Genomic DNA, 15,814 nt, shown 5'->3' on the forward strand with positions numbered 1-15,814 from the left:
CGGGCGCTAGAAAGGCAAGCGTCAAAATTAGACGATTTAGAAAACCGCTCGCGTCGGGCCAATATCCGTTTGGTGGGCTTACCGGAGCGTCTCTCTGATTTCCAACTCCCCGCATTTTTGGAAGGTTGGCTACCCACCGCTTTAAAGCTATCTGGGCTTTCCGGTGCGCTCCGGGTGGAGAGGGCGCATCGACTCGGCCCCAAGCGAGATGACTCTGCTAAGCCGCGGGTCGTGATTGCGAAGCTCCTGAATTACTCCCACAAGGCGGCGATTATTAGAGCAGTGCAACAGGGGGCGAAGCCAGTTTATGAAAATACTCCGATACTCATTTTTCAAGATTTTTCACAAACTGTGTCCCAGCAGCGCCGGGCCATGGCGCCATATTGTTCGCAGCTTTATCAACGGGGCATTCGCGCGGCGCTGGTGTTTCCGGCCCGGCTGCGGGTGCCTACGGCTCAGGGGGTCCAGTGGTTCACTGAGGCGGCCGCTGTGAAGGCCTTTCTACAAACCCTACCGGCACCGGCGGCGGAAGACGCGTGAGGGCTTCATGGGGGTGTTTTGTGTGGCTTGTGGCGCTCCTCTAGCTGGCTCGTTCCCGTGCTGCCCCTGATACTCGAGAGGCGACGCGGCCGGATCTTTGGACTGGAGACTCGGGACTCTCTTTTGCGGTCCCCTTTTTTTCTTTTTTCTCTACTTTTTCCCTTTTTGGGTACGGCTATCAGTAGTCACCCGGAGCCGTACTCCGTGGGGGGCCTCTGACCTTGCTTGGATACAGTCTTGGGTGGGCCACTAACTTTTGTGTGAGGGGACTGGGGTGCCAGGCCGGGTGGTTTTGGATCCGGCTTTGACAGTGCTTCGCCCTGGCACCGTAGCCCCGAGCTTGCTTATGTTTTGCTCCGCCATGGGGCTCTTCTTGAGTGTTACCTTTGTTCCTCATGTTTATTGTCTTGGTGGTTTGCTGTTTAGAAAAGTTTTACATTCCACTACACGTGTGGTGGACTATGTGGGTTGAGTGGATGTGGGGGGAGGGGGGGGGGAGTGGGCGATGTGTCAGCGTGATCTCTGCGCGCCACTTGATGGTGGGCAGGCTGAAGGGGTTAGTACGGGGGGAAATAGGGGGACTGAGGGGGGAGAGTAAGTTGGGAGGGGGGGTGGGGGAGGGCCAATGGTGGGGTGTGGTGGGGTGGGAAAGCAGGGTTCAGTGCTTATTGCCTTGCTCAGTTCTTTTTGTTCTTGTGGCTGTCGGGATGTTTCTGTGTGACAAGTTTTGTATCCGGGGGCTGGGTCCAGCTGGGAGGCCCAGCCCTCTGCAAATGTTCATTTCGCTTATTGCTGACACCAGGCTATTTGAGCCTCCATGAGTTCTCATAAGTGTACCTTTTATTCGTGGAATGTGGGGGGCATTAACTCACCAATCAAGAGGTCCAAAATCTTGCAGGCTTTGAATAAAAGATGTGCAGACATTGTGTTTCTACAAGAAACACATCTCACTGACGTGGAACACGACAAATTGCGGCAGCGATGGGTGGGGGACGTACGCTATGCCTCGGGGACTTCACACTCTGCAGGTGTGGCGATTCTTTTCCGGAAATCTGCACCCATCACGATAGTGAGGGAGGTGAAGGACCCTGAGGGCCGTTTTCTTATTCTGGAGGGGGTGTATCATCAAGCTCCGATTATTCTCTGTAACATCTATGCGCCCAATGTGTATCGAGCCTCCTTTTTTTATGATCTCCAGGCCCATTTACTGCCCTATCTGGATGAGCTGATAATCCTGGAGGGTGACTTTAATGCAGTTAAGGACCCGGCTCAGGATAGGGAAACGACGGCTAAAGGCCCGGGCGGGGCTAGTAAAGGGATCCAACTCCTGGAAGATTCGCTGCATCTTATAGATGTTTGGCGGATTCTACATCCTTTCGAGAGAGATTTTACGCATATCTCGCGGGCCCATGGCTCGCATGCTCGTCTAGATTATTTCCTAATGAGTGGCCGGGGCCTTTCAGGGGTGGTCGAGGCGGGGATTGACGATGTGCTTATATCAGACCATGCACCTATTTGGCTCGCCCTGGCGCACACCACTGGGGGCCCTGGGTCATTCCGCTGGCGATATCCGTATTATCTGGCGGAGGACACCTCCTTCCACTCTCATTTGAAAGATAAATGGACGGAATTCACAGTTTCTAATGCCCAGCATAAGGATAACCCTATATTGTTCTGGAATACGGCTAAGGTGGTGCTTCGGGGGGAAATCATTTCCTATGTGGCACATAGGAGGAAATCCTTAGACCAGCAGCTTCTCCGGCTCACCCTTGGTCTTCGGCGGGCAAAACGGGATTTGGTGAGGCGCCCTTCCAGAGACAGTAGGGAGCAGTATCTTGCCTTGCAAACGGCCATAAACACTGTAATCCATCAGAGGGCCAAGAAGAGTCTGCTGTACCATCAATATAAATTATTTCAATTTGGCCAGAAGTCAGGCAAGATGATGGCTAATTTAGTTCAATCGGCCCGGGGGTCCCGCCACATACCAGCTATGCATACCCAGGGGGGGTTGGTCACCGATCAGGAGAGTATTAAACGGGTTTTCCATGAGTATTACTCCTCTTTGTATCAATCAGAGGGATGGGACGAGACCAGATGGGAGGCCTTTGGGGATCTGATTAACATCCCCTCTTTGACTCTAGAGTATAGTCGCTACTTAAATGGTCCCATCACGGAGGAGGAGGTGTCCCGTGTGATCCGGAATCTGCCCCGCCTGAAGGCCCCGGGCCCCGATGGTTACAGTGCGGAGTTCTATAAATGTCTGACAGATTCACTTTCGGGGATTCTGCCTGCTGTTTACAATTCCCTTATCACTCGCGGTCAGTTTCCAGCACATGGGAATCAAGCTTTTGTCACTCTGATACCTAAGCCCGGTAGGGATCCATTGCGGCCGGAATCTTATCGTCCCATATCTCTGCTGAATGTGGATCATAAAATACTGGCCAAAGTCCTGACGGACCGCTTGGGTAATGTCCTGCCTTCGCTTATCCAGCCGGGCCAGGTGGGCTTTGTTAAGCAGAGGTACTCCCTTAGAAATATTCGGCAGGTCTTGACGGCCATGGCTCTTTGTACCAGAGTGAATGATCCTTACCTGGTCATCAGTTTGGATGCTGAAAAAGCATTCGACAGGGTGGAATGGGGGTTTATGTTCCACATTTTACGCCTTGTCGGGATTAGTGGATTTTTTTCTCAGGCTGTGGAACTATTATATCACACGCCGGAGGCCCGCCTCCTGGTTAATGGTGAGTTGACAGAGCCCTTTCTAGTTGAACGGGGTACCAGACAGGGCTGCCCACTGTCTCCCTTGTTGTTTTTGCTGACCCTGGAGCCCTTTTTGTTAGCAATCCAGTCCAGTGTCCGTATCCGGGGTATACAGTTTAGCAGTGGGCACCACCGGGAGATCTTTAAGTACGCAGCCTTTGCTGATGACGTTCTGCTGTTTTTAACATCTCCTCGCAGATCGTTGGATACCCTGCTTGATATTTATGGTCATTACTCCGCACTGTCCGGTATGCGTATTAATTGGGATAAATCGGAGGCTCTGGCCTTTCCGGCCTCCCTACGGGATCGTTGGGAGGGAGTATTCCCCCTGAAGTGGGCGGGGGACTCACTTAAATATCTGGGCATTCATATCGCGACAGATTTGTCTACGCTTTATTCCCTCAATATCCACCCTTTGGTACGGCACACACGGGAGAAGCTGACCTCCTGGCGGAATTTGCCCCTTTCCGTGGCGGGCCGCATAGCATTGTTTAAGATGGTGATTCTGCCCAAGTGGCTATATGTGTTACAAAATTATCCGGTGCTCCTGCGGCTTGGTGATCTTACTCGTGTAGACTCCCTCTTACGCAGTTTTATCTGGAGAGGGAAAAAGGCCAGAATACCCCTGAGATGGTTAAAGCAACCTTGGTCCGCAGGGGGAATGGGGATCCTACATCTTAACCGCTATGGGTGGGCGGCGAACTTGCGCTTGATTAGAGGTTGGTTCCTGGGGAAATCTCCCTTTGTTAATATGGTGGCGGAAACCACTTTTACTAGTCCCCTGGCTCTGGGATACGTGCTTATGGCGCGCGGAGCTGCGTTGCCTCCGGGTTTGGCCCAGCACCCCCTGATACGACCGTTGCGGAGGACTTGGGCTTACCTCACCCGGTTGTTGGCGGTCCCTCAGCAATGTGTTTATTTGACCCCTTTGAGAGGCAACCCGGATTTCTCTCCTGGCTCCACCACTACATATTTCGCCACTTGGGGGGAGAGGGGAGTACTATATCTAGGCCATGTGTTGGACACGGAGGGGGGGGTACATTCCCTACGACCACCTACAAGAGCTGTATGAACTACCGGGGACCCACCATTTTGGTTACCTACAATTACGCCACTATATTCAATCTTTGGGGCGCCCAGAAACGCATTTGGCTGCCTTTACTAAGCTGAATGGTTCTTTGCTGTTGGATGCACCCTTGGAACCTTCATTGTCCCGGTATTACAAACAACTAACTAAGGTCTCGCCGAGGGACCCGTACACAATCTCTGTTGAACGCTGGAACAGGGATGGGTCTTTTCAGCTAACGCCCCGCATTTTTGCTAGTAGTGTTAGAGGGGTTTTGCCCTGCACGAGTAACATGTACTTTCGGGAGATGCATTTGAAATTTCTGCGACGGGCGTTCATATCGCCACAGATTGCATATAAAGCTGGGCTTCGGGAGACTGATTTGTGCATACGCTGTGGGAAGGCGAAGGGGACTCTTGCTCATGTGTTTTGGGTGTGTCCCCGGGTGCAACGATATTGGCGACAAATCCAAGTTTATTTGGAGTTGTTACTAGGTGTACGTCTTCCTTTTTCCCCTTATTTGTGGCTCTTTCATTGTGTAACCCATCATTTGTGTTCCAGAGAAGGTCCTCGACTTCTTCTAAAGAAAGCTGGTCTCGTGGGTAAAAAGGTCATTCTCATACTTTGGCGCGACGAGAAGGGACCCTCTTTCTGGACATGGCGGCTCCATCTGCATCGTCTCATGCAGTTTGAGAATTTGGCCTCCCACTCTTCACTGAAACAACGCCGTCTTTTTCTACACACTTGGGACCTATATTTGCAACGTTTACCCCACAGGGCTCGTAGCTTGGTGCTGAATGGATGACTGTCGGCGGGGACATTCCCGGACTTTCTTTACCAAGGCGATAGGACTTGAGCGGGGTGGTGGGGGTGGGGGGGGTAATTCACATCCGGAAAAATGTTGGAGTGTTTGTTATGGTTCCTGCCTATCTGGGCGTTTGTATCTTTCACTATGAGCATCTTGGGTGGCTACCATGTTGTGGTATTGACAGTTTTGTTGCATTTGTATCACTCAATAAAAATATTGAACATAATAACCATTCTGTTTGCTTTGCAGGATATGTTCTTTGTGGGTTTCCTTCCCTTTCAGAGGAATACATGAAAATTCCGGAACAGATCGAGTTTATTAAAAACGTGAAGCTGAAGCCAGATTTTATTATTAACATTAAGGTAAGATCAGCTTTGAAACATGTAAATCCATTTCATGCTCACTCTGGGAAGTAGATAAATAATCTGGTTCTTACTCTGTTGAATGGAAGTACAAGTACTTTATGATTTCATGAACATACAAAATCACCAAAAAGAAGGCACAAGAAATTCACCAGCAGCAAGCAACAGATCACTGACTCAAAATTTAATTTCTGAAAGATATCAACAGAGACAGTTTAAACAGTTTTCACTCATTGGCTGTTCACTATCAAAACACTCCTATGGTATTAGGATAACAAATACTCCACACAATTAATTAACACAATTAATGAGGAATGAAAGGGGGAAATCATATGTATCTGTGATTCAGTGGCAGATCATTGCTCAGTACTCCAATAAATAAATAATAAATACATCTGCCTACCCAGATCCTCCCTCCCCTCACCACCACCACTGCCACCTGCATCTCATGGCATTTAAAATCTGAACCAGGGAACCAACAGCTCCCTGCTGCAAGAATTCCCATCCTCGGGCATGCCAAATGCCCCCTCCTTGTGATCCTCATCTCCTACCTTAGTCACACGAAATCCCCGAAACCTGCTCCAGCCGAGCCAGGACTCACCTCCTCCCAGACTGACATCCAGCATCACTCTGATGACGTTCTCAGAGTAGTCCGAAAGGAGGTCAGTCTGACTTGGCTGAGGGAGATGTCGGGGTGATTTAGGTAGTAAGGGAAGGAGGATCACCGGGTAAGTTCCACTGGGCAGGGAGAGGGGGAGGGGAATCTTACTGGGGGGCTGTTGGCCTCTTGGCTCAAATTTTTAACGATGTGAGAGAGGGAGAATGGATGCTAAATGCTTGTTGGTCACTGAACTTAACATTTCCATATGGTGGGAGGTGGGCAGGGGTGCTGGAGATGCTGTTGACCCCAGGGTGGGGTGTGTAGGCACCCATTTTCAGCCAATGCTGAGCAGCCAAAATGTGACTGCCTAGATTTAAGAGAATTTTCATCCAATACTGTAGGTGCCTGGGTTTGGCCACCTGGATCAGGCACACAGCCTTCATAGAAAATTGGCCTGTAGGGGCTTAATCAGTCATCATCATCATCATCATTGTATATCTATGACTGCTTTTCCAGCCAGCACACAATGAGGAAAATCCTTCATGAATAAGGCTCTAAATTATCTACAAAATGTTTAAACGTTATGTATGAAAAAGAGGCAGAAAGAAATTGCTAGCCAGCATATTATCTGCAAAATTCTTTTTTAAAATGCTTTACATTTTCAGAGCAGATTCTCTTCTGTTCTTGCATTTATATCCCGCTTCCCCCCCCCCCCCCCCAACAAAGGTCTCAAAGCGGCTGGCAACAACATAAATACAATGTTTACAGAATAGAAAATGCATGGGCACAAGCATCGCCCTTTCCAACATCCAAACTTACCTTCTAATCCCATCTCTTACTCCCAGCAAGGGATAAATGGAAAAAGAGATTAAAGCTTCTCCCCTTTCTCTGAACCAGTGTCCCGATGAAGACCTGTGCCGACGAATTTCTGGGCAGAAGCAGTGTCCTGAAACGGGCCATGTGTATCAGCAAGAAGAGTGGGACCCTGCTCTCGGTGAGCATGACAAGAAAAAAAAGAAAGAACCGGAAGGGGAAGAGGGGGAAGAGGAGGAGGAAGAGGAGCTTGAAGAGGAAGAAACAGAGGTAACTATTTTATTTATGCCGCTTATACAGTGGGAGTGGGCCTAAGTGGGTTACAGAGTAACTAGTCTTACAGGGGCTGGCTAAATATCGTCCTTCAGAAGAACTAGAAATAAAATCACTTATATTAGCTTTGTCTGTCTGTGTACATGTTATCTCCCAAACCATTCGACCTACAGCAACCACATTCTCCCACTAGCTATATCTGTATAAAAGTTAAAATCCAAATATTTTGTCCCTGTAACACTTGTGGATCAAGACTGATTTATATTACCTAGCATGATCAAGATCAATATACACTCACCACTAATGTTTCTTCTAATTTTTGAGAGACTGCATGCACAAAAATGTTCTTTTGTACAACTTGATATAAGCTGAGTTCCAATTTGTGCAGTAATATCAGGATTCCTTGTGTGCACTATGTTATGGTTTGTGTAGCAGGGTTCATGACCTCTGTGCGCATCAACAGCTTAGAGGGAACAGTGGTCACCATCCTTAAAAATGATGAGGTTGGTATTCAAAAGCCTTTTAGGCAGATAACTGAAAAGCTATTTGTCTAAATGACAATACCGGCATATTTAAAAACATAGCCAGATTACTAGTTAAGTCGGGGACTTTGTGAGGGCGGGCGAGAGGCGTTTGTGGAGGAGCAGAGTTACCTACACTCAATATATAAATACCGATTTTCCCTTGTTGTCTCACAATAGCGACTACCCGAAACAACTAGGGAATTTTGCTGTATGCTCAACAATTTGTTAAACCTTTTTACACTCTTGTATTATTTAAATAATTTTATTTCATGTTTCAAAAATTTTTCTCATAGAATAAATAATATAATTTCATAATTCATGCATACTTCCTTTATTCATTCATACTTCATTCACACTATCCTTACACATCACCCTATAAATACCCCACACTCCCCTCAATCTCAATTAAAATGCATTCGTCTTTTTCATACACAGAGAGAAATTTGGATCCGTGTATGAAAAGGAGGTTTGATATATACGGGACTGTTCAAAAAATTCTGGCTCTGTACATAAGCAGAGAGTCTTTAGGGTTAGATAAATGAGGGTGCTTTGATATTGTTTAAAAAAATGTAAAAAATGAAAAAGACGAATGCATTTTAATTGAGATTGAGGGGAGTGTGGGGTATTTATAGGGTGATGTGTAAGGATAGTATGAATGCAGTATGAATGAATAAAGGAAGTATGCATGAATTATGAAATTATATTATTTATTCTATGAGAACAATTTTTGAAACATGAAATAAAATTATTTAAATAATACAAATTGTTGAGCATACAGCAAAATTCCCTAGTTGTTTCGAGGAGCAGAGTTAGCCCAAAAAATTATTTGGCTAAGTCTTATATTCAGGGTTAGCTGGATAATTTGTACAGCTAACTCTGGACATGTAGTTAACCTGTCCTAAAGTTAGCTAAATAAACATATCTGCCTAGCTGTCTCAGGGGTATCCCATTCTCTGATCATCAATTGCTTAGCCATCCTATGGAAAGGAAAAGTCCTGGCCAGGCCCCGTAAACCCACTATGATTGGATCTACTATGTCCTGTTTCGGCTCCTCTTGCAGAACCGATATTCCCAGCTCTGCTAGAACATGTGGGATCATAAGGCCAAGCTCTTCTCTCTGAAATAGGTGAACGACCTTAGGATCGTCCCTTTCCATGGCAGGAATCTTCCCAGGCTCCGCCTCTTGATACTGACCACTGTTAGGAGGGGCAGACACTGTAAAGCCCATTCCCCGAGGGAACCCCCTGGTTGCACTCTTCCGAGGAAAGGTCATCGGTGGTACCCCACACAACTGGACCTTTGACTTTCCGGATCCTCATATTCCCCAGCATCTCCCAGCGCCTGGGCACCTTACTAGGCAGTCTCTGAGAAAGCATGCGCCTGGGGGAGGAACTCCTCTTGAACTTACTGGCCAGATACGCTTTGTGCAATAAAAGCACAAAATCAGGGGAAAAATAAGAAGAACTCCCCCAAACCTCCCTCCAGGGGATCAGGATCTTCACCCGACTGCTCCTCTAGAGCCTCTCGAGCCTCATCATGGCTCAAATCGGCTGGCGAAAACACTGGTGGGAGATCCCCTTTCCCTGCCACTCTCTACTCAGCATCTTTAAAAGTTTTCAAAATAGCTGCCGTTCCCACGCTTAGCGGGAATGGGTCAGCCTCATCCTCTGAAGCAGCCAGCAACCTGCAAGGGCCGCACTGCTTGATCGATGCCGCAGGAGCTCCCCACGAGAAACCCTCTCCACTAGAGAGGCAGCAGGAGCATTGGCTGGCCTTGAGCCGTGAAGACTGCACTCCACACGTCGAGCAGCGGCTCATGTGTCACATGGCCCGGTGCGACTCTGACTGCACAGCAGGCACCTATAACAAAAAGCAGGATCAAGAACCAGGAGCTACGATAACAATTTGGCCTGATTACTGTGTCTCTGGCCACCTCCAGCAGTGGGGCGAGCAGCAAAAAACCAGCCACCGCTTTACAATCCCTTCTAATCCTTTTTTTTTTTATGATTAAAATGTTCATTCTGGGCGGGAGTATGTAGTGTGTTGTTTGGATGTTATCTTATTGTGACTCTTCAAATGCTTTAATGAATAACCAGGTTTTAAAGTTCATTCTGAATATCTAGGGGTTCGGTTGAGTGCGTAAGGCGGCTGGCAATGAATTCCAGATTTTAGGGCCTGCTACAGAGAGGGCTCTGTTTTATATATCAGATAGATGAGCCGTTCTTATCGAGGGGATTGTTAACAAACCCTGGTCAGCTGAATGAAGATTTCTACTAGGGACATGAAGCCTAATTGCTGCATTAAGCCAGTCTGTTTGTTCATTATTAATAATCTTATGTATTAGACAAAGGATTTTAAATTCAATGTGCTGTTTTACTGGGAGCCAATGAAAAGATATCAATATAGGTGTAATGTGATCTATTTTCTTCTTCCCTGTCAATAGTCTTGCTGCTGAATTCTGAAGAACCTGTAAAGGGCATAGTGTAGATGCTGGGAGTCCCAGTAGGATAGAATTGCAATAGTCTGTGTTGGCAAAGATTAATAGTTGTAATACGGTTCTAAAATCCTTTAGAGACAGTAATGGTTTTAGGCGTCTAAGGGTTAGTAATTTATGATAACCATCTTTTACTTTTGAGGCGATATGTTTTTTTAAATTAAGTTCAGTGTCCAAGAAGATTCCAAGGTCTCTGGTGAAGGTTGTTAATTCAGTTTTGGTTTGGGTGTTATCGACTTTGAGCGGTAGAAGTAACCATTTTTCTATCCAGAAAAAGTATTTATGTTTTGTTGACATTAAGTATAAGTTTCATATGATTTAATACGTTTTTGATTGTCGTTAGATACACTGAGGTTGTTTTAAGCGCCTTTTCATTGATGTCTTGAATCGATACCAGGAACTGGATATCGTCGACGTATATTAAGTAGGTTAAACCCATGCCTGCTAGTAGATGACATACTGGTATCATATAGATGTTAAATAACGTGGCAGACTGTGACGACCCTTGGGGCACTGCAGTTTCTAGGTTTATTTTCTTTGATGTGCAATTTTGAATTTTGACTTCAAAAGATCTATTGTTAAGGTAGGATAGGAACTATTTTAAAGTTGTGTCTGCTAATCTGATTTCTGTGAGTCGATTGATTGACATTGATAGCAGTGTCGCACATAGCGGGGTCCGACAATGTGCAGGTAGACTATCCCAGCCGGCAACAATTGGATCCCGGGGAATGGGAGTTATCGGAGGAGACAATGTCCCTCATTTCTCACAGATGGGGCATGCCTCATATGGATCTGATGGCAACTCAGAGGAATGCCAAGGCACTGTGTTTCTTCAGTCGCAGAAGAGAGTACAGAGCGGAGGGGGTCGATGCCCTGGTGCTTCCTTGACCACAAGATGTTCTGATCTATGTGTTTCCTCCATGGCCTCTGGTGGGCAAAGTGATAAGGAGGTCCACCCAGGAAAGGTGATTCTTGTGGCTCCAGAGTGGCTGTGAAGACCTTGGCATGCGGGCCTGGTCAATCTAGCAGTGGATGGCCCCCTGAGGCTGGGTCATCTACCAAATCTTCTATGGCAGGGCCCTATATTTTTAGATAATGCGGATCACTTTTGTCTAACAGCTTGGCTTTTGAAAGGAGGTAATTGAGGAAGAAAGGTTATCCAGATGATGTTATTTCTAGTCTGCTATGAGCTCGCAAGACCTCTACTTCCTTGGCTTATGTCTGGGTTTGGAGAGTCTTCGAGTCTTGGTATATGGAGCAGGGGGTTGACTCTCGGCGAACATCGGTGGTACAGATTCTGGCCTTTTTACAGAGAGGCCTAATGAAAGGTTTATCCTTTAGTTCCTTGAGAATGCGGGTATTGCCCTTGGGTTGCCTGCGGGGCAAGATTCATGGAGCAACTCTGGCTGCACATCCAGATGTGGTGCTTTTCCTTCGCGGAGCAAAGCATTTGCACCCTCCTGTTCGTAAGTTGTGTCTTTCTTGGAACCTTAACTTGGGTCTCAGGGGCATGTGTGAAGTGCTGTTTAAACCTTTTAAGAGGGCCACCATAAAATATCTGACTTTGAAGGTGGTTTTCTTAGTAGCAATTTGTTCAGCTAGAAGTATGTCTGAGCTTCAAGCCCTATCATGTAGGGAACCCTTTTTGCGCATTTCGAATTCTAGAGTTTCGCTGAGGACGGTTCCGTCTTTTCTTCCAAAGGTGGTTTCAGCATTCCATTTAAGTCAGTCAGTGGACTTTCCGGCCTTTAGAAATCTGGAGATTGATATGCCTCATGCTAAGGAATTGAGACGTCTGGATGTCAGAAGGGCTTTGTTGCGGTATCTAGAGGTCACTAACAGTTTCCGGTTGTCAGATCACCTTTTTGTGCTATGGAGCGGTGCAAAAAAGGGTCAAAAGGCATCAAAGGGCATGATAGTGTGTTTATTCATTTATTTATTTGGATGTTTTTATATACCACTTATACACAAAAATAGTGGACTAGGCAGTTTACAGACTAAGAACATACATAATTAATAAAACATGGAACAATATTTCATAAAATTAAATAGTAACAAAATAAAATGATTAAAACTCAAGGAAAATAGAATAAAAAGGAAAGTATTAAGTTGCACACAATATATAACAACTGACTAAAATTATCAAACTAAGAGGAGAACAGGAACATCAGTCTGGGTTATTGAGTAAAAGCACAGGTGCATAATAGGTGTTGCGCAGGAGGTGGACCCTTGGCCTGGTGCAGGATTGGTTCGGCCCTCTGGTCGGACCCAGAGAGCGCCTGCCACCAGGAGGTGGAGCACACAAAGAGACAGAGGCTAACTGGAGCTTCACCAATAAGAGTCCGGGGTTTCCGCAGGTTGAGCCCTTGGGTACCTGGACCGCCTGGACTTAGATGGGCCTCTGGTGGTCTCCTGGAGAGGTAGTGGAGGGGTGTGCCCACCACGAGCAAAGGTGCACGGCTGATGCAGAGTGGATGGACTAGACCTGAACTGGAAACTCCGGAGACCTCAGGGAGGCAACAATTCAGGAAGATTCTCTGGGCGAGACAGCAGCGCCTGCAGGTCTAGTCACGTGGAAGCCAAGGTTAGGTTCCAAGCAGGTTGGTCTGACAGTCACAGTAGACCAGAAGAGAGTGTCCGAGTGAAGCGCAAGGGTCAGAGCCAGAGTATCAGTCCAGGAGAAGTCAGCCAGCAGGGGTCAATACCAGAGTCAGTCCGAGCGTAGTCAAGGCAAGCGAGGGTCGGTTCCAGGCGGCAGACAAGAGAATGGTCAGGCAGGCAGTGGTCAGTATGAGAGGTCAGTCCGAAGAGGTACTACCTGAGAAGGATACAAGAACACAAGGAGCCACAGGGAACGGAGAGACACTGGAACACGAAGGCACTGGAACAAGGAGACACTGGAACAGGAGACACCGGAACAGGAGACACTGGAACAGGATGAGGCAAGCTAGCACACCAACGGTGTCGACCCGATTGCCAAGGCAGGGATCAGGAGACTGAGCCCTGCCTTATATACAGGGCTCTGGTGATATCATCCGAACGCTCCTCCCTCGGGTTTCCCACGCTTGTCCCTTTAAAAGCTGGACGTCGGCCGCACGCGTGCCTAGGGGGCGGGGCCGAGATGGCCGAAGATGCGGAGCCCCGTCGGGAGGTCCGATGTGAGGTCTGCAGGGATGAGGATGCTGAGGAAGGCCGTGGTGAGCGACAGGGATGCCGGGGGTTAGTGGCAGCAGCCAGGCCAGCGCTTGAGGGCAGTGCGAGGTGAGCAGGCCCAGTCACGGCACACACGAGGCCGGGACGCACAACATTAGGTTTTTAATTTTTTCTTGAAATCTTTCAGATTTGTTATGACTCTATGTGAGGTTGGAATAGAATTCCATAACAGAGGACCAGCTACAGAGAAAGCGTGTTTCCTGGTGATCTCCATTCTAACTGTTTTTATAGTAAGGACCTCAAGGAGGTTTTTGTCAATTGATCTTAACCAGATGGATTATGGATTGTGGATTAAATTAAAGATTATTAGTAAGGTTGTGTATAGAATGCATTGTTTAATAGGTACCAGTGTAGATCTAGGATAATTGGGGAGATATGTTCTTTCATTTTGATGCCTGTGAGAAGGTGTGCTGCAGAAGCCTGTAGCGGACGAATCATTTGGTCAGGAAGACCAATGTATATTGAGTTGCAGGAGTCTATACCAGATCGGATGAGTGCCTGAAGAACAGTTCTAAAGTCTGCTGGGAAAGGGAAAGGGAAAGGTTTTAGTCGTTTTAAAATATTTAGTTTATAAAATGAAGTTTTTACAAGTTTGGATATGTTTTTGGTCATAGATAGTTTGGAGTCTACAATAATGCCTAGATTTTGGACATGTGTTACTATTGGTATATTGTGATTATCAAATAGCAAGTGTGATGGTGGACTACATGAGGAGTTGAAAGATGGATTAATTCGGTCTTTGCTGGGTTTAGTTTTAATCTATTGTAGAATAGCCAGGTTTTTATGGTATATAAGTAAAGTGAGTTTAGTGAAAGTGTGAGTCCAAGAAGAGGTGTATGCATTAAGTGATTGGATATCATCCGCGTAAATCTTGAAATCTATGCCCAGGCCATTTAAGATATGACATAACGGAAAGATGTAGATGCTAAATAACATTGCAGATAAAGAGGGACTCCAGTAATAGTAGTATAGCAATCTGAATGGTAGGAATCTAAAATAATTTGTTGTGGACAGTTAGATATGAAAGATTTAAACCATTGAAGGACAGCATCTTGGAGCCCCAAAAATTCAAGATTAGCGAAAAGTATATCATGGTTTAAAGTTTCAAAAGCTGTGGAAAGATCTAGGACAATAATGATATAAACAATGTTGGCATCAAAGCTGCGGATGATTGTGTCAAAAACTGAGAGAAGCAAAGTGTTATGTTCATGGACCCTTGGGCTGGTTGGAACAGAAGATAGAGTGCTGTAGAAGTCCAGAGCAAATGTCCCAACCAGGAGGCGGTTCGGAAGCTCGGTGCTGGCTGACGCTCTGGTCTACGGTGAAGTCCTTTGCGACCAAGGACTAGACCCTCACTGGATGGATGGACGGTGTTGGACCGGAGAGGAAGAAGACTCTTCGCCCTGGAGATCGGCACTCCCCCGGGAGGAGCCCTTAGGAGTCCAGCTGCTGGGACTTTAGGAGATTCACCCTGGAAGCCGAAGTCCCCCCAGGAAGAGCCCGTAGGGACACGGCCGCTGGGACTTAGGCGACTTCCTGATGATGCGGGTGGTCCGGATGCAGGCGCCTCCTGCCGGTCATGGTTCCGGACGGCTGGCGCCTCCAGCAGGTCATAGGAAATCCAGAAGTCAGTCTAGGAGTCAGAGTCCAAGGATGGTCCGCAGCTAGTCCAGGGGTCGATATCCAGAGAGCGGTCCGCAGCCAGTCCAGGGTCGGAGCCAGAGAGCGATCCAAAGCCAGTCCAGGGGTCAGAGCCAGAGGAATCCACAGCAAGGGGAGCAGGCAGAAGCGGGACGAAGACAACCAGGAACGCAGCAAACACAGGACAAGTCCAGGAACCTTGTTGCAAGGCACTGGAGGATCTTAGAAGCAAGATACTTATGGCTGAAGGCGTCTGACATCATCCTCAGCTGTACAGCTGATTTTCCCGCGCTGGCCCCTTTAAGAAAGGCTCCTCCCCGCGCACGCGCACGTCAGGGGGCAGGGCCAGCCGCGCCGAGTCATCAACGTCTCTCCCGAGGAGGGAGAGATGCGCTGAGGGGCTTGCAGGCCCGGGGAAGCTCCGAAATGGCCCGGGCCGCCACCGAGGTAGGTGGAGGGACCAGGGCACGGCCCGGGACCGCAACACAAAGTTTCTGTGCTATGAACTTTCCTGAAACCATGTTGGTGTAGGTGTAAGATATTATTATCTGTAATATATCCAGTTAGTTGATGAAGAACAGTAGATTGGATTACTTTGGCCAAAGTTGATAGGCTATGGGGCAAAGATTTGAAAGATCATGAATATCAGATGTAGGTTTCTTGGGTATAGGGGTTATAGAGGTTTGTCTGAGTATATCAGGAAATTTTCCAGTGTTGAG

The 15,814-nt window shown here is 47.3% G+C and overlaps 1 protein-coding gene across 6 annotated transcripts in view; it reads left to right on the forward strand.

Moving 5' to 3' along the window:
- The window catches only part of AK9 (adenylate kinase 9), an 829,950-nt gene that overhangs the window by 61,122 nt on the left and 753,014 nt on the right, over positions 1 to 15,814 (forward strand). For all 6 annotated transcript variants that reach the window (XM_029595283.1, XM_029595287.1, XM_029595288.1 and 3 more), the window contains exons 6-7: positions 5,424 to 5,536; positions 7,035 to 7,220. In XM_029595283.1, the coding sequence (XP_029451143.1) occupies positions 5,424 to 5,536; positions 7,035 to 7,220 (299 nt within the window). The remainder of the gene's footprint in view (positions 1 to 5,423; positions 5,537 to 7,034; positions 7,221 to 15,814) is intronic.

The sequence above is a fragment of the Rhinatrema bivittatum genome, chromosome 3, assembly GCF_901001135.1.
Source record: "Rhinatrema bivittatum chromosome 3, aRhiBiv1.1, whole genome shotgun sequence".
NCBI lineage: Eukaryota > Metazoa > Chordata > Amphibia > Gymnophiona > Rhinatrematidae > Rhinatrema > Rhinatrema bivittatum.